We start from the raw sequence: 22,861 nt of genomic DNA, 5'->3' as shown, positions 1-22,861 counted from the left end.
GTTTTAACAGTCCTTGCCTTCGAAATACCAATTTCACTTCTAGAATTAAAACTTAAGAATAGAGTTGCCCAAATATGCAAAGGTATATGTAGGAGGATATTGTCACAGCACATTTTACAGTGACTAAAAAACAGTAACTAATTACTAAACAAGAGGGCACAAATTCTAAGAGAATAAACACCCAAAATTTAGTGTTTAGCTCTATGTAGTTGAATTTTAGTTCACATCATCTTCATTTAAAATTTTATATATTGATTTAATTTTCTTTATTTTGCATTTATTTATAATGAAATTGTCCATGAGAAACACCCATGTGTCATAGTAGCAGATGGATCATGGTAAGAAAAGTGAGAAATCATGTAAACAAACTCTGGTAACATCATAGATTTTCAAGAAAGAGAGCTCTAATGTACCTGTCCTCAAGCCACTTTCCGTCCCCTGTTTCTGCTGTTCCAACCCTTCCAGAATTACAAGTGTGAAAGAGCAACACATTGGGCTGCCCCATTAGATCAATCACCCGGTAACTGCCTACTTTCGAAGCCTGAAATCAGTCTCGTGCCAAATGTTAGAACACAGTTACCTCCTAAAAATGACAGGAAAAGAAGCCAACCAGAAGATCCCAAAAGTTAGCACCCATCAGTGCTCTATACCTCCTACGGCACTGATCACAAAACCAGACCTTAAACCTGGAGTGGTATTGTATCACTATAGTCTCAGCACCATGGAAGTCTGAGGCAGGAAGATCACAGGTTAGACCTCAGCCTGGGCAACTTAGTGACTTACTCAGACACTGTCTATAAACAGACAAACAAACAAACAAACAAGTAAATAACACAAAGGACTGGGGATATAGCTCAGTGCAAAGGACCTGGTTTCAATCTCATTTGGTGAGGTGGGGGATATTAAGAGTCCAAGCAGAGCTTACACAATGTTTATGTTCTTTGTGTTGCAGAAAATGAAATACAGAAAGTTTGGGTTTTTTTGACCTAATCCACCACCAAGGATAGGCAATCACTTTCCATTTCTGTCCCTTCAATTCTTCAATTACAAGACTAGGGAATCAATGATACCTTGGTTTCTATCTCAGGTCAGTATTTGTCAGTGCTTCAATAGAATTTATCCCCAAATTTAGTGAGCTTTCCAGGACTAATGGTTAAATGCAGATTTGATTCAGTGGGTCTAGGAAGGACCTGAGCCTCTGCATTTATGGCGTGCTTCAAGGCTGTTGGTCTCTGGAGTCTACTTTTGAGTCACAAGTCTTTAAAGTAACCATCCTTAGCCCTATTTCACTGACAAAGAAGTGTCTTATGTGCCATTGCATTGAGAAAAGTAGCAAAGCAGGAACCCCAGCAGAGCTATTTTTACTCTTGACTATTTAAAAATACCACCCCTTTCAGTTCTAAAATATTCCAGTTAGAAATTATTACTACACTCATATAAAATAAACAGGATTGACGAAGATAAACTATTCATAAAGATAAGAAGGCTGAGGGATTACTTTACATAGGGAAGAGGCTGTGGGTCCAGACACCATAGAGATCGCATCAGCCTTAAAGGGAAGTCAGACTCAAGAGAAGCAGAAAGGGACAAAACATTGTGACAGTTAGGTCCAACACAGTGTACTGTGATTAGAGCACAAGCCAGCAGAGACAAGACCTGTAAAGAGGGCTCCAGGTCAAGCCCCAGGAACCCACACATCTTTGGTTTATCCCATTACTCACATTACTCATTAAACAGCAAGTACTTTCTTATGACCCGTGTTACTGCCTTATTTTAGGACGTGTGGGCCATCTGATAAGAATGGCCTCCCCTCTCTAATGTGCTTCTCCTAAGTAGACCTCCTGCAAGAAGTCTTAGTACCCTTGCCCTCTGGCCTGACATGCATCTGTGGAAACACTCCTTAAAATACCAGCTGTAGGGTGTGTACCCACAAGAATAAGGAGGTTAACTCTCCCCTTTTGAAATGGTGACTCCTACCCTCCCTCAATTCCTCTAAGTGTTTCCTTTTATAGAAAAGCCATGGTTCACTGCTAGTAAAAATTAAAGACCACAGCATAAAGATCAAAGTTCAGGCTAGTGCTACCAATGACAGAACATTAAAATTGCCACTCAAACCTCTCTTGTCTCGAACACTGACAAATGGAAACCAGTCTTTGAAATGCAGGTTCATTTCAGGATTTTTGCACTTGCTTGTGCCCATTCATGATTTTGAATAAAATGAATAAACTGTAGGTGACATGCAGTTGAGTTGAAATAGTGCAAGTAATGATAGACACATCAAAACTGATGTGTTCTTTCTGCCTCCACCCCGTAGGACAACATGGAGCACCAAGAAAATAAAGAGGGGTTACTATAAAAGGTTAAGTTTTAGTTTAGCAGAGAAGGTCTTAATGCTCCCTCCTTCAAGATTTATTTCTAGCCTCTCCAAGCTAATTCCATGAGCTTTTCCCTTCTTATTCCCCTTAGTTCCTGACTGTGCTCTGGCAATCAGTGTCAGACCTCAGGTGCACCTCAGACTGTCCTCTCACTGACTGAATTTTAAACACTCTTATCCTATTTGATACCAGTCAGGGGACCTGGATGCAGTTCCCAATCACATATAGACCTGATGGTTTCAAGTATTTTCTTGATGCTCAAGTTTTACAAATACTGCTGGCACGGTTCAAGAAGATGGGTTTGAACTCCTCCCCCATAAGAATGTACAAAGGGTCAAAAATGTTTCCAAAGCATGTAGAATATTCTCATTAGATATTCTTCCCTGAACAAGAAGGCTGCCAACTGAAATGCGTAGTTACACGTGCAAAAAAGATTAAACAAATGTACACATTAACCATCATATAACCAGATGTTCAGGTGTTCAGATGTTCTACCAAGACAGGTCAATAGATATGAGAACAGGCAGGAGGAAAGAGAGAAATTTAGGTAAGCCTTTCTCTTTCTTTTATTCCTATTTAGTATGTTGGACACTTAGAGGAAGGAAATTAAAACTCGTGAAAAACAGCCATATCTACTTGCTGTGGTGACTCAAAAGTTGTCGTTTCTCGATTCAACTTTGCTGAAATACTTGATTCATGTTGTTCTTATTTAACCTAATTTGCATTGATTTAATCAGTGCTGGTATGCTTTAAATACATAATAAATTGGGATTCTGCAACTTAGACGACTTAGAATAGCTAAATTTCAATAAAGCTCATTTCAATCTGTTAATGTATACATTTGTGCCAAGGGGTTTAAAGCTGTAGAAAAGATGCAACTTGCCACATTAGAGGTGAGAAAGGTTTAAAGATACCATACAGATGAAATGATTTGCAGGATAATAATGTGAAAAGTAATATTACATTATATATATATATATATATATATATATATATATATATATGAATTACAGCCTAGAAGCATCTTCTAAGTTTTGAGTAGCACACTTAGAGGAAAACTCACATATAAATGCAGTGAATTTAATTTTATTCTCCTTCTTTCTTGCCAACACTCAACTCTCTTCTGCCTTTCTGTACCAGCTCTACAAATCAAGTGACATCCAAAGTGGGACCTCTTCTTGCCATTTGGCAGCCTCTATCACCACTTTGCCAAGATGCATGCATTAGGAGGATTTTCTCCCTAGCAGTCATGGAGACTGGGTGGCTGATACAGCGCTTGCTCAGTAGTTGGGGGTTGTTTATCCCTGCCTGCGCCTGCCCAGCCCTCTGCCCCAGCCTTTTTGAGTTTATGGCTCAATCAACAGCTCCTTCATGTCAGGAATAATTGTTTTGGCACAAGATGGATCCACTTGATGGAGATATTGTTTGTCTGTCTGAGTGTTCTGCAGCATCTTAGAAGTGCCAGGACAAAACCTGCAAGTCTCCAGTGCAGAGCTAGGTGGGGGGCTTGAGTGAGGAGAGCCTACCACAATGGAGAGGAATAGCAAAAGACCATCTGTGCCATTCACAAACTGTATGACCTTAGATGATCCCCTGATGTGTCTGGGTCTCTGTTTCATCACATACAGAATGAAGGGGTTGATTTTCTAATGTCTCTTCTCGCTCTTAAGACAGCATGTGATGTCTAGAACATTTCATATTTGTGTTCAATTAAATGATGCATCTCAGAGAGGACTGACCAGGGCAGAGCTCAGATGAATACAAAATGGGAATGATTCATGCCCTGTTCATATGACTTTTCCTGAAAAGTACCATTAGTCTTTGGTGACCTTAATTTCATGGTTAGTCCCTACGGGTTGAGTGTTAGGGATGACTCTAGGGATCTGACCAGTGTGTTCAGTACAGAAGCTCTGCTAATCCCCCTCATTCCTATCAAAGTATGTGCCATGATTGACAGTGGCCCCTTAGATTGAATTCTCTGGAGGAAGAAATGATAGGAATTGAAAGAGAGGAGCCAGAGAGTCACAATCAGTTCTTTCCAGTTCCCTGGGCATCCTTGGCAAGAAAGCAGGCTTGTCCATATTCACATTTTTCAGGCTTACTCAGCCATTTTTGAAGATGATCAACAAACAGATCCCTGACAATGCATCTCAACCATACTAGTCAGAAAGATAGGCAGAGAAAGAGAGACGGAGATAGAGAGAGGAGAGAGACAGACACAGAGAGAGATATGGAGAGAGAGAGAGAGAGAGAGAGAGAGAGAGAGAGAGAGAGAGAGAGATTATTCACTGTAAAGACTCCTATCTATAAATAATTGTGAGGGGAAATAATGAGGCAGAGGCTTCTCCTCATCCTTGGAAGTAGCACAGTTCAGTACAGCTTCAGCTCTCACTGGGTGGGTGGATGGAAAAGAGAAGGCATCACTATGGTTCAAAGCACCCCTTCCCCACACATTCTGCAGCACCTTCTCCTGGGATGATGTGTGGGACAGGACCTGGTGATGAGCCCGCACAGCACATGTCAGGCTTGGCCTCCCCACGTCAGCCAGCAGAATCTTCCCCCATCTGCACGGAGCCCCCAGGCTTCCATGTGAAGCCCCCACGGGATCGCAGGCAAAGCTCCCCGCACACTGACGCTCATCTCTGCCACACTAGATCTCACATCACAGGAACTGGGATGGCTTCCCAAACTGGGTGGGTTTGAAAGTATTCGCCCATCCACCACCAAAAAAGGGCTGGCTCACTGCAGAACTCCAGTGCTTGCAAGGGGAAGGGAAAAAAAAAATTGTAGCCAAGCCCCAAATCATTGCCTTCCTGGGTCTTCTCTCAAGTTGCTTCTGTAAGTAAAGCAAAGGACCAAATGTTGATTTCTCTACAGATTCCTACGTACCTCTTAGACGCAGCCAGCTTTAAAGGAGGAAATTATATATATATATTCCCAAAAGGAAGGGGGAGAGCAGAGAATATTTCAGTTCCCCCCTTGCAACTATCCTGTCATTGATGATGCTAACCCCTACCTCAGCCACCCCCCTTCTCTCTCTCGCTCCCTCTCTCCCTCCTTTTTTCCCCCTGAAATATGGACCAAAAAGCTGCAAGTGTTTTCCATTTCATCAAAGCACACATATTACTTCAGCGCTCGGTGAAATGTTGGTTTTATGCCCACCCCTTTTCAATCTGCCCATGTCTGAGGTGCCGGGGAAGACGCACAATCGTGAGCAGCTTACGACACTCAGTGAGCAGTAGGTGCCGGTACAGCTCGCGCCGCGCACTGCCTGGCGGAGGGAAGCAGCCGGGGCGCCGCTCGCCGCTCCCCACGCCGCCGCCACCCGCCCGCCCGCCCGCGAGGCATGAGCCAGCCCGCTCTGCTCTCCGCGGCTGCCGGGGGCGCGAATGGCAGGCGGTCTCCGCCGAGTGAAAGGTGGCGCCGGTCAGTGGTCATTTCCAATGACGGACATTAACCAGACTGGCAAATCCTGGGGAGTCGCGAGCCCCGAGTTTGGAGTTTTTTTCCCCCACAACGTCACAGTCCGAACTGCAGAGGAAAAGGACGGCGGCAGGAAGGCGAAGCCCGGGCTCCTCCGGCACGTAGTTGGGAAACTTGCGGGTCCTGGAAGTCGTCGTCTCCCCGCCTCGCCCGCCGCCCTTGCAGCCCCGAGCCGATCAGCAAAGTGAGACATTGTGCGCCTGCCAGATCCGCCGGCCGCGGACCCGGGCTGCCTCGGAAACACAGAGGGGTCTTCTCTCGCCCTGCATATAATTAGCCTGCACACAAAGGGAGCAGCTGAATGGAGGTTGTCACTCTCTGGAAAAGGGTGGGTAAGACACTTTTTAATTAAATTCTTTCCCGAAGATTTTTTCCCCTCCCCTCTCTCTGCTGCAGCTTCTAACATGGACCAAATCACCATCTCTTTGATCTTTCCGTGGCTGTGAACTTTCCATGCCGCCCAGCTTTCTGCATGCTTAGAGGTGACCGTGTGGCTTTTGGGGAGGGGGGTTCTTCTTTCTTTCTGTATATTCATTTGATTTTTGCCCTTTTCTCCCCCTCCCCCGCCTCCCCTCCCTCGGAATAAAATATGATGTAGATTTCTGACCGAGCGCTTCCAATGGACATTCTCCAGTCTCTCTGGAAAGATTCTCGCTAATGGATTTCCTGCTGCTCGGTCTCTGTCTATACTGGCTGCTGAGGAGGCCCTCGGGGGTGGTCTTGTGTCTGCTGGGGGCCTGCTTTCAGATGCTGCCCGCCGCCCCCAGCGGGTGCCCGCAGCTGTGCCGGTGCGAGGGGCGGCTGCTGTACTGCGAGGCGCTCAACCTCACCGAGGCGCCCCACAACCTGTCCGGCCTGCTGGGCTTGTCGCTGCGCTACAACAGCCTCTCGGAGCTGCGCGCCGACCAGTTCACGGGGTTAATGCAGCTCACGTGGCTCTATCTGGATCACAATCACATCTGCTCGGTGCAGGGGGACGCCTTTCAGAAACTGCGCCGAGTTAAGGAACTCACGCTGAGTTCCAACCAGATCACCCAACTGGCCAACACCACCTTCCGGCCCATGCCCAACCTGCGAAGCGTGGACCTCTCATACAACAAGCTGCAGGCGCTCGCGCCCGACCTCTTCCACGGGCTGCGGAAGCTCACTACGCTGCACATGCGGGCCAACGCCATCCAATTTGTGCCCGTGCGCATCTTCCAGGACTGCCGCAGCCTCAAGTTTCTCGACATAGGATACAATCAGCTCAAGAGCCTGGCGCGCAACTCTTTCGCCGGCTTGTTCAAGCTCACCGAGCTGCACCTGGAGCACAACGACTTGGTCAAGGTGAACTTCGCCCACTTCCCGCGCCTCATCTCCCTGCACTCGCTCTGCCTGAGGAGGAACAAGGTGGCCATTGTGGTCAGCTCGCTGGACTGGGTTTGGAATCTGGAGAAAATGGACCTGTCGGGCAACGAGATTGAGTACATGGAACCCCATGTGTTTGAGACCGTGCCGCACCTGCAGTCCCTGCAGCTGGACTCCAACCGCCTCACCTACATCGAGCCCCGCATCCTCAACTCCTGGAAGTCCCTTACGAGCATTACCCTAGCCGGGAACCTGTGGGACTGCGGGCGCAACGTGTGTGCCCTGGCGTCCTGGCTCAGCAGCTTCCAGGGGCGCTACGACGGCAGCTTGCAGTGCGCCAGCCCTGAGTACGCCCAGGGCGAGGACGTCCTGGACGCCGTGTACGCCTTCCACCTGTGCGAGGATGGGGCCGAGCCCACGAGCGGCCACCTCCTCTCTGCCGTCACCAACCGCAGTGATCTGGGGCCCCCCGACAGCTCGGCCACCACGCTCGCGGACGGCGGGGAGGGGCAGCACGACGGCACGCCCGAGCCCACCACAGTGGCTCTCCCAGGCAGCGAGCACGCGGAGAATGCCGTGCAGATCCACAAAGTGGTCACGGGCACCATGGCCCTCATCTTCTCCTTCCTCATCGTGGTCCTGGTGCTCTACGTGTCCTGGAAGTGTTTCCCAGCCAGTCTCAGGCAGCTCAGACAGTGCTTTGTCACGCAGCGCAGGAAGCAGAAGCAGAAACAGACCATGCATCAGATGGCTGCCATGTCTGCCCAGGAATACTATGTTGATTACAAACCGAACCACATTGAGGGCGCCCTGGTGATCATCAATGAGTATGGCTCATGCACCTGCCACCAGCAGCCCGCGAGGGAATGCGAGGTGTGATTGTCTCAGTGGCTCTCAACCCATGCGCTACCAAATACTCCTGGGCAGCCGGGCGGGCCGGCGGGCACCAGGCTGGGGTCCCCTTGTCTGTGCTCTGATATGATCCTTGACTGAAACTGTACGGGGATCTCTCCCAGAGACTTGACATTTTAGCTTTATTGTGTCTTAAAAACAAAAACGAAATAAAACACAACAAACAAAACCCCACCCCACAACCTTCAGGACAGTCTATCTTAAATTTCATATGAGAAATCCTTCCTCCCTTTGAAGATCTGCCCATATTCAGGAATCTGAGAGTGTAAAAAAAAAAGGTACCAATCATTGATTTTTTTTTGTAAACTAAAATGTTTAAAATAAAATAGCATTTACAGTTTTTATAGAGTGGTGTAACCTAAATGAACTGTTACCTGTGTTATTAGAGAAGCAACAGTTACAATTCTCTGGGGTGGAGGTGGGATGCTTAGGGGTTGGGGTGCTGGGTCAGAGGCAAGATTGGAAAATCAAAGAACAAGGTGGTCAGATGTGGTCTGAAATATTAAGAAGGGCAAACAAAGCTTATCAGTGGAATGAGTCAGGTTAATGTGCCCCACAGGAGTGAGGCTGAAAAAGTCAGCAGGGCTGTGTTACCTGGGGAATGGGAGCACAATGGAGCAGGGCAAGGTGGGTTGGAGTTTGGACAACATTGCTTAGCCTTTGAGGCACAGAGAGATCACTGCAAATGGTTTTGAAAAGCCAGTACCAGGCAGTTTCTCTTATAAGAAATATTTTTGTGCTTGGTAGAACCACCTTTCAAATGAACTCAAAATTTCACCCCCAAACGCTTCCTCATAATTCTCCTCTGTCTCTGATTCACCAGAATTAGTAGCATTTGTACGCTGTTTGCTACCTTCTGAGGTTAAAGCCCCTCAGCTCAGTTCCCTTGGGTTTCACTCAGCAGGAGACAGAATCCCAATGTGCAAAGCTGAAAGCTGTGCTTGTGGAGCACATTGCTAAAACTGCAGCAAGCCCAGGCTCTGAGCAGTGATCACATATGTACTCCAAGGTACTGAGGGCAGAGAGGAAGTCTTGATTTAGGATGAATGCCTACAGGATAATGAACGGTAGCAAGAGAATCTAGGGACAGGCTTGATGCAGCAGAGACTGGGAGAGGGGTGGGAGAGAAACCAGCATCTGATTCTGTGTTTGCACATTACTAAGATGGGAATAATTTGTTAACCCAGGACAGGAAAGCTGCCTCCTCTCAGATGGCCTTTTTATGTCTCACTTGCTTTCTTTATGCTTTTTATTTCTTGTGTGTGTTGGGATGATTGTCGCTCCTTCTCCCCCTCACATGTTTCTTGGTCCATCGCTGAGATTTCAGTTTTAGGTTTGTTTGTTTGTTTGTTTGTTTTCCTAAATTGAACTAAAGAGTGAGGAGCTGGCGGTACAGTACGTGGTGGGTTCGGGGAAAGGCAAGAGGAGAGTTATATGCTTTGTTGGAGGGGTCTTTCTCCAAATAACAATTTAATTAGATGTGTGATTGAAATAAACTGTCATAGATGGCAGATGGTGAAAACTGAAAGATGGTGCCATGTACAGAATGCTTTTCTCAGCCTCCTAAAAGATACTACAGCCTAGCATCTCTCCTTTTACTTTTTTTCCTTTTCCTGAGATAAGCTCAAATAGCAAGAAGTGGGCTGGGGAACAAACTCTCCACCATCCCACAACATGCAACTGCCTCCAGTCACCAATCTGAAAGGCAATCAGGAACTTTTTGAAATGGACATTATCAGTAGAAGAGTTACTTATGTTAAGGATTGCTGGTAGATTTCTCTTCTACCTGTGGAGAAACCAATATGCCTAAAATGATGGTTTCTAAGAGGTTTCTTCAAGAGAAATATTTTGCAATTTTCTTTAAGGCCATATCTTCCCGTTCCCTTTTCTCCAGCTCATTTGTCCTACAGCAAACTTTGTCTTGCTGTATTTGTAATTAAATTCTCCATACATATAACACTCATTTAGACTATTAATGTTCTAGAACAGAAGTGCTTGGTCTGAAAAATTTGAGGTGGGGCTTGTGGATTTAGCCAAAACATGATCATATGAAGTTGCCATTCTGAATACATTACCACTTGGAGGGCCAGAGGAGAAGGACAGGAAGGATACGCCTCACAGCTATAATTAAACCCCTCAAAAGAGAACTCCTGTGGAAAAAAAGCATACCTTTTATGGGGTGAGGGGTTCCTAAATTATATCCATTGAAGAAAGGTTTCATTCCTTTAGCCTCCTCCAAGGCACTCAGTGCCAAAAGCTTCGTGCATTAAAGGCTGTGTTGATATTCTTACAGGGAAAGCTTCTAGCAGCAAAGCCTTTCTGGCAAATATCAGAAGTACAGGTTCCCCCCATCATCTAGAAATGAGAATGCTGGAAAAAGATAGTTTGTTTCCTGTCTCCCAGACTTTCTTTTTTATTCTTTTTCTTGCTCAGTGTGTTCATGAGAAAGAATAATCACACTTTTTTTCTGCTGTTCCCCCTAGCCCATGACCAAACATCATGTATTCGGAAAATTTTAAGTCCATGTAAATCTTAAGAAAGATCGTAGGATAGAAGAATCTGCAAGCTGGAGCTTTAGGAGGAAGTGAGGGCTATTGAAAGCTGGATTCTTGCTTTCTGTGTGCCTCTCTATGTTTCTGCAATGTGTATCCTATACAAACAGGAATTTAGCTCATATTATTTCATGATCTTGAGTCTCTTGGTTTGAAGAAGGGTAAGGAGGGGAGGGAAAAACCAAGAATAAGGGAGAGTGGTAGTTTTATCTAAGGTTTTGTGACACTTGAAATCTTTTTTTCCCCTCAAATTAATTAATCTTCCAGTCTGGAGAAATTTGCTCTGACCCTCTAAGCATTTAAAAGGAGGCTAATTTTTAAAGGTGTAAGCACCTTTTTTGAGTGTCTCCCACAGAGGGTGCTAATTTAATTTCATTATCCAATGCTACCTAAAAACTTAAGGCCACAATGCAGGGCTTCTGGGCAGTATGATGGATTAACCCTCCGTTTGCAGCATCTTAGCAGCTGATTAAAGTTCAGCAATGGTATTGAGGTTTTTCGAATATTTATATAGAAAAAAAAAGATTTCTAAGTGACAAATGACACTTTCTTACTAGTCTTACCCCCAAATGTTTCTTTAGGCTGTGCCCCAGGGGAGCAGGTCAAATGAAACCCATCTTTTAGCTGTCCTCAGAGGAAAGGCAGATCCTGGTACCAAGACTTTAGCCACAACAGCGGTGACCCCCAGCTCTAAAGGGACCCTATGTCTCCAACACTGTACAGCTGCCCTCACAAAGAAAAAGTTATTCCAGTAATATGATATTGTTTTTTAATGTTTATACATTGCCTTGTATATTCTCCCAAGAGCTTCAAAGTATAAGAAGAGCACCTTACCTTTTCTCCTGACTTCCAGAAAGGTAGATATTTGGTATGACTTAGCATCAGTAACACACTCCTGAGGACGTATAAGTAATTAGAGGGGAAAGCACCACTTGCTATTCCTCCCAAATTTCTCAAGCAATGCACCCAGATCAAGGCCAGGCATAGAGGATACTCGTGTCTGTAATTTGTATTAAAGAACTTGTCAGCAAGTCCTATGGGAGTGAGTACCAATGGATTCTCTGTTCTGCTAAAATGAAAGTCATCAGATACTTATTCACAGAGAACATTGTTGAGGAATCTGAATGTATATTTGCTTTGGAAAAGGAGTATCTGAGTATATCAAAGAGTGAAAATAAACATCCACTAAATGGGTTGTTGTGTTAGTTGAATTGAGTTTGCCCTTGATGGAATGTCAAATGACATAGATTTAGCTAGAACATGACTGGTAAACAGATTCCTGAAATATAGATCGAGGAAGATTTAAGGACCCACACACAAATATTTCCACATATATAAATATACATATACCCAGATGTACATGTATATTCATGTATATGAGTGCAAATATGGGTGCACTTTTATGTATACAGCCATATATAAATACACAAGCGTGCACATATATGCACATAGATATAGACAGCCACATTACATAACAACTTGTTAGCTCTAATTACTTCCATCCTTCTTCTGTTGAAAAACTTTTACTCAATTCAATAAAACCACCACAATAATGGACTAATATGGGAGGTGGTGTTTTCAGGCATTAATTACCAATTGGAACAGAGTTTACATGTTGGGGTTCCCCTGGATGTCTATCGTCATGCAGACTGTACACCCACTGTCTAATGGTTACAGCCAGCAAATGGTAATGCATTCTTTTCAGACTATTTCTCACCTCAGGAATAAGAAACATATTTCTCCACTTAAAAAAAAAATGCTCACCCTTATGTTTTCCACCTGGATCCAAGAGGCAAAATTCTGCCTGGGACACATTTGCTAGCGTTCAATTATATACCATTCTGAAGGCCTTTGATTTTTGCTGAAAGTGAAGGGCCTGGCTATCACATCCTCAAGGTTTACACAGAAATGTAAATGAGATGGAGAAATAAAATCAACTGAGAATTTACTTGGAATAGGTGTCTTGGATCAGATCCTAACACACGAATGAGGTATTAGCAATCTGCACTTTATATATGAGGAGTCTGGGGCTCAGAGACACTACCTACAGGGTGCAAAGTCAGCTAGTGACTGGGAGCTGGTATTCAGAGTGTTGGGCTTATTGCTACTCCTTGCTTCTTTTTGCTTTGACTGGTTACCCCCATTCAACCCAAGCTGGGCATATGTTCCGCATGCTTCTGTCAGATGCTTTAGGTGTCATTCTTGAATACGGGAATTTGGACCATGACTTCATTTGCTTTGATTCCTGGTAATGAGGTAAAGCACAACTCTGCTCCGAGCAGACTTCTCAGAGGTATTGAGGAGAAGAAAGGGCCAGTAATCATCCACTCCAACCTCTTACCAGATAATTTTGAATTCAGAGAGAGTAATGTACAGACATCCATATGTTACTGTCAGAGATTTAATCACATTTCTTGCTTACTGATGACATGGGCCGTGTCTATGCAAGTGGTTACCAAGCAGTGGAAAACCTGCCACCCAGTGGACAATTTTTATTAATGTCTGGAGACATTTTTAATTTTTAGGCATGCATGATAGGGAAGCTAATGGTATCTGATGGGGAGAGGCCATGATACTGCTAAGCATGCTATGGTGCACAGAATTCTGTCAATATCAAGGCATTATTTGACCCCTCGCATGAGAGTATTGAGACTAGGAATCTTTGCTTCATGGTAGAAAGTAGGGTACACAGTACCCTAAGTTTACAGAGCAGTTTCTCTGAATTACCTTTGGATTTATCTAGATCTATTCTCATTTGGACATCTTCTCTCCTGTCAGGGATCTGGAAATCTAAATTAAAAACTCTCAGGTTGTGTGCTAATCAGCAAAAGACCTGTACTTAGCATAAGCTTCCAAAGAACATATGGTGCAACTTAAATTAACTAGTCAGAACCCTCAATTGGCCCACTTTTTTTCTATAGCAATACTTTATTTAGGAATCAGAGAAAGAATCAAGTTAACAGTGAAGATTAAGTTAATAAAAGGCACAATGAGGAAGTCTCTATTCCTTACAAGAGGTGTTCTGGAGTCTTAACAAATTCAGCCCACCTGCCTGTGATTTCTCATCACCAGTCATTAGGGGAATGTATCTAAGATGAGAATGAACCTCCATTTAAAAAAGAAAAATCAGTGTGCTTGGTCTACTGAGTAGGGTGGACATTGTTAATCAAGGAAATAATCTCAGATGTTAGCAGCATGATGGCCTAGAGATTCTGGCATCACAAACAGATGGGTTTGGGAGGAGTCACAAGGAAATGAGTGAAATTCATTGCAGATGGCATTGTGAGGGAGCTAAGAGTTCACTTTTAATAGAATGCACTGCAGGTCAGACTGATACTGTTACCTAGAACACTTCTGTTAGGAAAGTCAACCACTTCCTCTAAGTAACAGAGTCTAGACTTAGTCTTGGTCTTTAACCCAGATGCTGATATTCACATGCCTTGAGAAGCTCTAGAATCATTATATTTCAGTGAGTCTCTGTCTGTCTGTTTTTTGGAGAATTTGCCCATGTAGTCCTTGAGAATGCTTTCTTTTCTGGGCTTTTATTTTACTATCCATCTCCACGGCAATAAAACATGAAACCAAAGTGATTTTCAAGCTAGTGTAATTTAACCAGAAAACTGAAATCTCCCTTGATTTCCCATTCCGAAAACACTCTTTATATATATCATCAGTCTTGCCAGCATATGAATGAGAAAAGGTGTATAAATAAAACAATTTATGGAGACAGTGGTTTTAGAGAAGTTATTAAAGAAGGACCAGACTTGTGAGTGTATGTTGGGACGGGAGGATTTTTACAAAGGGCAGGAAGAGTTAAAGTCACAGAGATGCTGTCTCACACTCACTAATGCGTGAGACCTAAGGTGCAGGACTATAAAGTGGGACCAATAAAAATGCTAAAAGATGTTACTGGAGTGTTGCAGGAGGACTTAGACTGTTTGTCAATGTTGCCTAAAATTATTTACCATATTGTCAGTGGCTACAGTTGACACTAGGAGTTGAGCCCTCGTGCCTTAAATGAGGAGGGAAGTAGAAGAGATAGAGGAAGAAAGAGAGATCAAGACGAAGGGATAAGATGAGGTGGGGGAGGGAGCTAGGAAAGGATGATTTAAAACAAAAGAAAAAAGGAAGAGCAAGAAGTATTTCAAGATTTGTCCTTTACATGGCTCTCAGATAGCGGTTATACATAATTCTTCAATTTTTTCACTTCTTTCTTTATTAAGATCTTCCAAGTTGGCTATCTGCTTCCTAGCAAGATAATGTTGGTAAGTCATTTTTCCCTATTTATAAGGAAAAAAAAAATTCTCTAGTTGAGTCCTCTTGGCCTTTTGTTCACTCTGGTGGTACAGTTGAAGCACTTAAGAGCCATGCCTAGCTCGCACCCCAGGAGATTCTGATGTAATAAGCCTATGATGGGGCCTTGGGTGTGTGTGTATGTGTGTTTTTTTAAAGCTTCCAGAGGATTATAAAGTTCATGCAAGGTTGAGAAGCACTGAATTAGAAGATCTCAGAATTTTAGCATCACCGCTTAGTGATTTATAAGATATAGGCCCTGACTGTAGCTCTTTAAAAAAGTATAAGGAGGTAGGTAGCTGGGATGGATGGGGTCAGGGTTAAGGGAGCGCCTTCTGCCTCCTACACCTACCACAGTGAGTCTGCCTGGTGCACTGATAGGAGAAAGACTTAAGGATGTGCTTAGAATTTTTTCTGAGCACTATAGAGCTCACGGTATTTATAATTATTATTTTATTTGTTCTCACTCCCCCCCCCCGCATTTTACAAGGAACTACAAACTCGTTCTGTTTTACTACAAGAAGACTGAGATCTGATGATGTCTTCCGGTTTGCCTATGGCCATTCATTTCCACTACTGGACATGGCAGCTGGAATGTTTCTTCTGAATTCAGAGTACTTTCTGCTCTGTGAGGGTTATGCCTTTATGAGGTAGGGTTGGAACTGTTGGAGACATTCACATCATTAACCCTTCCAGCAATTGTGGAAGCACAATGCACACATATTTCTGTACATCTTCCTCCAAATGGACTCTGGAAACTCTTAAATTTGACACCATAGTCTCACATCTGCCCTTTTTTGTGGTCCCACACAAGCCTCAATGCCTGAGGCTATTTTCTTTGCTCCAGAAGCCTCTACAAGGGCCAAGAAACATCTTTAAAGATGTCAACACTTCCCAAATACTCCAGCACCAAAATGTTTCCATCTTCTCTACCCACCTGCCATCAACAGCTTTTCAACTGTCTCTTTGAAGAGTGTGAAAACTAAGTCCTAGTAGAACACTCATTGGTGAGTTGTGATGACTCTACTTAGGGATTTTTGCAGCTTTAAATAGGACATTGGTGGGGAGGGGTATAACCTAGAGAAATCACTCAAGTGCTAGAATTTCATGCTCTAAAACAGCTGGGTGATGTATATTTGGACATGAAATCCTGCTTTCTTCCTCTAAACAAAACAAAACAGGCACAAGGCTCAAAGACCAGTGCAGATCTTAAAGGCAGGATAAAGATCAGATCATCAAACACATTTTACCTCCTTAAACGAATTTCCTCTTTAGAAAACATGTGCTTTTAGGTGTTTACCATCAGTGTGTTTATGTCCAACTAAGAATTCTCAGTATTATAGACTATATGGCAGGGACCTCTCAGAGATACCGAAGGCAGCCTTGAATAAAAGTGCCAGGGCTCAGAAGCATTCAGGAGCTGGATTAGTCTGCCACAGAAAGGTCTGGAAAAGCCAAGTTTCACACAATTAATGGAACAATACAACAATCTGTCTTCAGCTGGCCAAGGCAGTTAGTTCTGTCATTTATCCCTCAGCTGCAGAACAACCTCGCACTCTGTGATTTTGTGTCACTGCTCTATGGTGATTGCATTTCAGTGAAATCTATATTTCCCCACAAGTGAATCTGCAGGCTTTCTGTCTTTCTTTCTTTTTAAATTTTTACTTCTTGGAATTCAGCCTCCCTCGTTTACTTTCTGGCAAGGCGATTTTTAATCTGAATTCTTTTATATTGATTCTTTTTTGCACATTATTTTAAAAAAAATCATGAAGGTACAAAAAGACAGAAATAAACATACTGTAGGGAAGAAGAGGAGCCAGTGCATTGTAACTGAAATGCTGCTAAAGATACCATATCACTCAGACTTTTAAAATTCTAATTATATTGCTTTAACTCATTCAATCAAAGTAGCTCTACATTTCTTTCCAGGGATAGTTGAGTGAACAATAGAACCATTTCCTTGAAAATGACTAAACATCAGTGAAGCTCAGGCATTAGGGAGAGGGCCTCGCCAGGCTATTTTGACAGATTCATCCTAGAGTGTGTTGAAGGTGCTACCATTTCTTCAGTATGTGAATCCCCACCCTTGAGAGTGCTCGTTATATATATTTCACTTCCTAGGTACTTGGCAATCTCCTAACCCTTAACACTGTCTAATTTAAACCCTGCAATCAATCTTCATCCCTCCTTTTAAGAGTAGTATTATTATCTCCACTTTAAAAACAGATAAACTGAGGTTAGAGAGGTCCAATGACTTTCCTAAGGTTATTTTAGTAGGATATGTCATAGGAGTCACAGAGCTTGGTTTTGAATTTTGGCTGAGTGACTTTGGCAAGTTTCTTAATCTTTTGGTTTAGAAATAGGGTTGCAAGAGTTAAGTAAGTTACTACTGTGATTGAAAGTAATTACTTTTTGTAAAGTAGTAAGGACAATGACTGGAACATGGCATAAACTGGACTCATGTCCTTTAAATACAAAAACATGGATCCCCCAGGTAGAAAAGGGCTGAATCAAAATATAACCAGAGGTGCTGTTCTCCAAAGCCATGCCCCCACCCTTTCTTGAAAGCACTGAGCTGTAGAGAGAAGGTTACAGAGGCCGAAAGTCAAGGCGGGAGGTAGGACAGCCACAAATGGATTCCTTCATAGCTTTAAAACTAATCCAGTCTTTATAGCCTATATACAACTTTCTTTTGGGTTTTCAAAAGCTTGGTTTTACTGCTGTGATCAGGCAGCCCTGCCAAATCTGCTCTACCAGAAGCATAAGCACGTGAACATGATTATAATCATTGGCACACGTGGGTTTGGCATGATCTTTCTGTTTTCACACAAACTGAAAGCCTGTGGCTGGCTTGGGGTAGCGCTGTCCATGTGGGTCTCTGGTAAGGCAGCATAAACTCATTTCCACTTCGGATGCTACCTGGATTCAGCTCCTAAAGGTGGAAAACCACAGCTTGAGGTTGTTATCCAACCCGCGAAGTCTTATTTCATATTGACAGTGTTAAACCATACTAGCCCCCAGGACACTAAGTATACATCTTCAGCTGTAACAGATTTACTGGTGTTTATTTCAGAAGCTTTTTCTTTGCGTACAAATAGCCATGGCTGGATGCTGCTCCAGCAAATGTAACAAAGGGAAGTACGTAGCTGAGCTCTGAGAGGCAGAATCTCTATTCTAGCTTTGTCAGTTTGCTCCTGGCTCTTGGGCTAGTCAGTTGTACCCAACGCAGACTGTTCTTTCTTAAGTTGGTAGGGGTGAATTCTAGCTTTTCCTCTGTCTCACTGACATGGTAGACAAGGTATGGCATTAAAAGGTGAAGGGAAGTAAGAGTACTCTCCAACACTTTCTTCTTTAGGTCACTAACACGCAAAGTGGTGGATTTATGTAGCTTCCTCCAACGGCAGGCCGCAGTGTCCATAAAGATCTACCCATACCACAGATAGAAAGTAGAAGTGGTTCGAAGCGACATCCTTTTTTGCACTCATATTCCAAAAGTATGAAATCGGTTCCAATCACACCGTGTGGTTGTGGTTTCCTAAGAGAGGACCAAAGCCTGCTCTGACACAGCTTTAGAGAGAATTGTTGGGAACACTGTGTCACAAGTGAAATCTACACACAGAAACCTATGCTGCCAGAAAAAGGCGGAGGCTTTGGAAAAGCAAAGCCCATCTTCATTTAGTGTTTTTTTTGTAGTCTTTGCTGGCTACTGTTGTGTTCAGTGTTTTCTACTTTGCTTGTTCTTTCCATCTGTCAATCATTTCTCCTTCCTTGTTTTTCTTTAATTTAACCGAATTCATAGTTATGAGCTACAGTATTCATTCTCACTGAGAGTACTATTGCACTGGAGGCCAAACATTGTTTATCACCTGGGTGAAAAAATATCTAATACAGCTCTGATATACTTGTAGCACATAAACAGATATGCTACCTATACAGAGTCAACATATCAATGAAAGGAAATGGTTAGGACAAAATTCTAAACAGTATTTTTCTGAAGGAGGGCAATTGTGAAATACAAAAAGGCTGCAAAAGAATGAGCTAGTCACCAATAGCCATGAGAAAGGGACAACTACCAAAAAGGCATCACATCATTCAAGGCTTTGAGAGGGTCGAAGGAGGTACACAGGCACTTTGATAATGAAAACTAGGCTGCAGAGATTATTCAGACAGCTACAGTTTCATTCAGAAGACTGGCTCTTATCAGCTCCTCCTCAAGCATCGCTTTCCAGAAGTGTCTTTATTTGGAGACTTCATTATGTATTTCAAATTGGGTATGGAATTAATTGACAGGTTCCTGGCCCTGCCTCTGCCATTTGCTGGCTTAGATAAATCACTGCCTTTCGGGACCTCCTTTCTCTTGTCTACCAACTTAGAAGGTAATCCCTGGGCAGCCTGTTTCAAAAGTACATGGCCAAGATCAAATGAAATACGAGTGATGGAATCCCCAAAGCTCTGAGGTCCTATGTCAAAATTTAGGATGGTAGAAACTCTTAGGACAGTGAGGACATGAGCTACGTGGTTGGCCACACACACAGTGTGATTTCTGATGGCCACCAGCATCACCTCTCCTTTAATTCCTGCTATGAGTCGTTGCTCTGAATTAAGTGCTCATGACAGCAGCACTGGGCACATATGTAATATGGAGGCCACAAGACTGAACAGAGAGGGCTGCTGGCTTCTTGGAGAACAGCCTTAGTTTCATTTGACCTGCTGATACAGTCTCGTCTAGGTGGGACACAGGCAGGTCATTATGTCAGTTCTGTGAACCTCACGTTCCACACCTCTACAATGATCACACCCATGGCTGCCTTGCAGGCTTGGATGAAGATGATGAGAGATGACATTCATCAAGTCTGTGGAAATGATGGTCAGTAACAAATTCTCAAGCAGCACTAGTCCCCGTCCCACTGCTTCACTCACATAGTAACATGCTGTGTTTATAACAACAGAGTGGTAGGAAATTGAATGGTCAGGAAATTGAATTGGTTTCTAGGAGCAGAAACTAAGAAGAGGCTGTACTAAATCAGCTATATAAACGTTATCTTTGCAGATGAAAGAATTGGTGTGGCAATTAGCAGAGGAAGTCATAGCGCAGAATAATTAATATAGTTAATGGAAGGAAGAACAGATTACCCTTTCTCCCCCATCACTGGGGTCAGCTAGAATACTTACTTAAGAAGAAAGTGACAAAAATCCACACACACAGGACCTACCATAACAGATACTCTAGGATATGCTGCAAGTGACTGTCTTATTATGATTATTAATATTATTATTATTACTATAATTATTAATCTAATGGTTCTTCTGTCAACAGATCCCATACCCAGTCTGCTTTCTCTGAGCGTACCTCTCCCCAGCAGCGTATAACTTTTTGATGTTCTGAGAGATTAAACGAGACTTCTGGAACAAAATTCTTACTTGATTGAGTGAACATCACTTATTCCATCCTCACCATCAAAAGGGCACGCACTGCTCTTTGAGCCTTCAATTGCTGGCTCCAGCTATGTTTTATATCTGTCTCTGTGAGATAGCGTTCTTGGACCTAACAGACAAGCAGCCCTCAGTTTCAAAAATATTCAGCTACATATCCAGGACCAAGCAGCTTGCTGGGTTCCCCTGTTTATCCTGGGCCACCAAACCCAAAGAAATGGGATGAAGGCTGATGTGATTGAAGACAGAATCCGTTTTTGTTTTTATGTTCTACCAAGCCCAGCTTCTGATAAAAAAAAAAAAAAAAAAAAAAAAAAAAAAAGGGAGAAGAAGAAGAAGAATCCTGCTTCAAGCTCCCTTCAAGCTCCCTGCCAGGCTCCCTTCCTCCCTTTCTTGTCGAAGCACTCCACCATCTGTGCAGACTGCATAACAGCAATTTCTGGAAACAGGCTGAAGAATTTGGGCCAGTCCAGAGGCAGTGGATTTCTGCTGTCTGGGAGGTGCAGTTCTAGAGATTTTATTTTTCACCTTAATTCTTTTAACTACTGCCAGTTCTTTGAAGCACATCTGTTACCAACAGCTTCTGTTTGTAAAGCAGAACTGAAGGTACCCTCTCCAGAGAAATTCTTGAATCTTCTCTGTAGTTCAGTGCTTGCGTTAACAGCTTGGCTCACAAAGTATGACTGCGGTAAATATTAAAGAATGTTAATAAAAATGAGATAAAACACCTAGGGATCCCCCTCCCTATCGCCCCCGCTGAATTCTGCTTTGCTCACGACTAAAGTTTATCTTGACAGAAAATTTACTTCTGTGATCCACATCATTTCCCAAAGCAATTTTCTAACAGCAAACATAAATTTGTGGTGATAGCTAAGAGGTTTTCAAGCCCTGTGCTAAGAGGGTCAGGAGGTTTCAAGTGTTTTGTCTCACCTTCAGGTAAATGTCCCTTTCTTGGGACACAGTCACAGGAAACAGCAAGTGACAACGAAAGGGGAAGCCTGGAAATGAGGTTTTGTACTTCCATCACCAAGCTAGTTTGCAGGAGGAGATGCTTTGGGCACGGAGAGCAAATCTTACGATGATAATTAAGTCATTAACTAAGAAAATAATTGCCTAAGCCCACACATTTGTGCTCTCAAATGGGATGAAGCGCTGAGTAAATGTAATAGCTTTACACTGCACCGAACTTTGAGCTGGGTAAAACATTGCATTTATCCCATAGCAGAGGTGCAAGTTATGCACACATCATCAGGGAAAATCCATGCTCTTTCTGGGTTTGTATTTGCTTGGTCCTTAACCATTAGGGCTTTACAAAATGAAAAATAGCTAGGCTTTGGAATGTCATAGGCCCAGATCTGAATCCTAGCTCCATGGTAGCTGTATGACATGGGGCAAACAACTCAGCCTCTATTAGTCTTAAAGTGGTTCAATTTTCCTGCTTTGGCTAGATGTAGCGGCACATGCCTGTAATTCTGAATGCTTGGGAGGCTGAGGTAGGAGGATCACAAGTTTGAAGCTTGCCTGGGCAACTTAGTAAGATCTTGTTTAAAAAAAATTAAGGAGCTAAAGATGTAGCTCAGTGTTCTCTGGGTTCAATTACCTGTAAAATACACATACGATACACACATGCACACATACAATATTTAACCTGAAGTTATTGGGGAAGATTAACATTAATATATTTAAGATATTTTATGCATACATGGGACAGAGTATTCAATAAGTATCATTATTATCACGAGTATCAAAATTATCCTCCTCCTCTTGCTCTTCCTCCTAACATTTGGCACCAAATGTAAATTATTACCAGTGAAATACATTTTGACTTCCACAATGAAACTCCTTTACAATGCTGTTTGAAATTGAGTATAATTTAGTCTATGGGCATCACTAGATGAAAACATATGCAATAATATAGCTGTTACCATTTATAAGTGTAAATTTGGTAAAATCATAAGAAGCTATTTTTTGCTTTGTTTTTTTCCTATAGCCAAACCAACCCGCAGGTGTCAAAGTTACTGCTATCACATTTGCTATGTACAGCCTCCTCTTCTTTCCCCTTTATTTGTTCAAATTTTCATGATGATACAACATCCAGCTAAATTCTAAAGAAACGTAAGAAAGTTTTCTCAAAGTGTTCAGCTATGATTCTCTTTCTCTCTCACCCACCTAAGGAAGTTAGAACAGTCATTTTCCTTAGCACTGATGTGTATCTGTCTGAACTGTCCCAGGAAATTTCTTGTTCATTGCCTATACAATTAATTTAATTAAGCCATATATATATATATATATATATATATATATATAATTTAATTAAGCCATATATATATATCGCTTAATTAAATTAATAATATATATTATATAAAATATATAATGTAAACATATAATATATACATCTCTTAATTAAATTAATATATTAATTATATTAGATATCACTTAATTAAATTATATATATATGTATATATG

General features: G+C 42.7%; 2 protein-coding genes across 4 annotated transcripts in view; one reads left to right on the top strand and one right to left on the bottom strand.

Annotated features, from left to right (window-relative positions):
- Ctnna2 (catenin alpha 2) overlaps window positions 1–22,861 on the bottom strand; it is a 1,046,977-nt gene that overhangs the window by 316,760 nt on the left and 707,356 nt on the right. The gene's annotated exons all lie outside the window — the stretch shown is intronic.
- On the top strand, window positions 5,999–21,124 carry Lrrtm1 (leucine rich repeat transmembrane neuronal 1). 2 transcript variants are annotated; one of them, XM_063229645.1, is made up of 2 exons: window positions 5,999–6,186; window positions 6,457–8,457. In XM_063229645.1, the coding sequence occupies exon 2, from the start codon at window positions 6,516–6,518 to the stop codon at window positions 8,082–8,084; it is 1,569 nt and encodes a 522-aa protein (XP_063085715.1). In that variant the 5' UTR covers window positions 5,999–6,186; window positions 6,457–6,515; the 3' UTR covers window positions 8,085–8,457. The 2 variants fall into 2 exon arrangements, 1 of the variants encoding a protein (XP_063085715.1); XR_010040686.1 differs by lacking the exon at window positions 5,999–6,186 and adding an exon at window positions 20,280–21,124 and having other exon boundaries at window positions 6,339–8,395.

This window comes from Cavia porcellus, unplaced genomic scaffold (assembly GCF_034190915.1).
Source record: "Cavia porcellus strain 051 isolate PalLab524CR breed Dunkin Hartley unplaced genomic scaffold, mCavPor4.1 scaffold_18, whole genome shotgun sequence".
NCBI lineage: Eukaryota > Metazoa > Chordata > Mammalia > Rodentia > Caviidae > Cavia > Cavia porcellus.
The sequence above is the reverse complement of the archived record's forward strand: the minus strand, read 5'-3'. Positions and strand labels throughout refer to the sequence as shown.

What these genes read in the sequence shown, in the direction of transcription:
- Lrrtm1 (XM_063229645.1), top strand. Translation starts at nt 6,516, where the DNA reads ATGGATTTCCTGCTGCTCGGTCTCTGTCTATACTGGCTGCTGAGGAGG.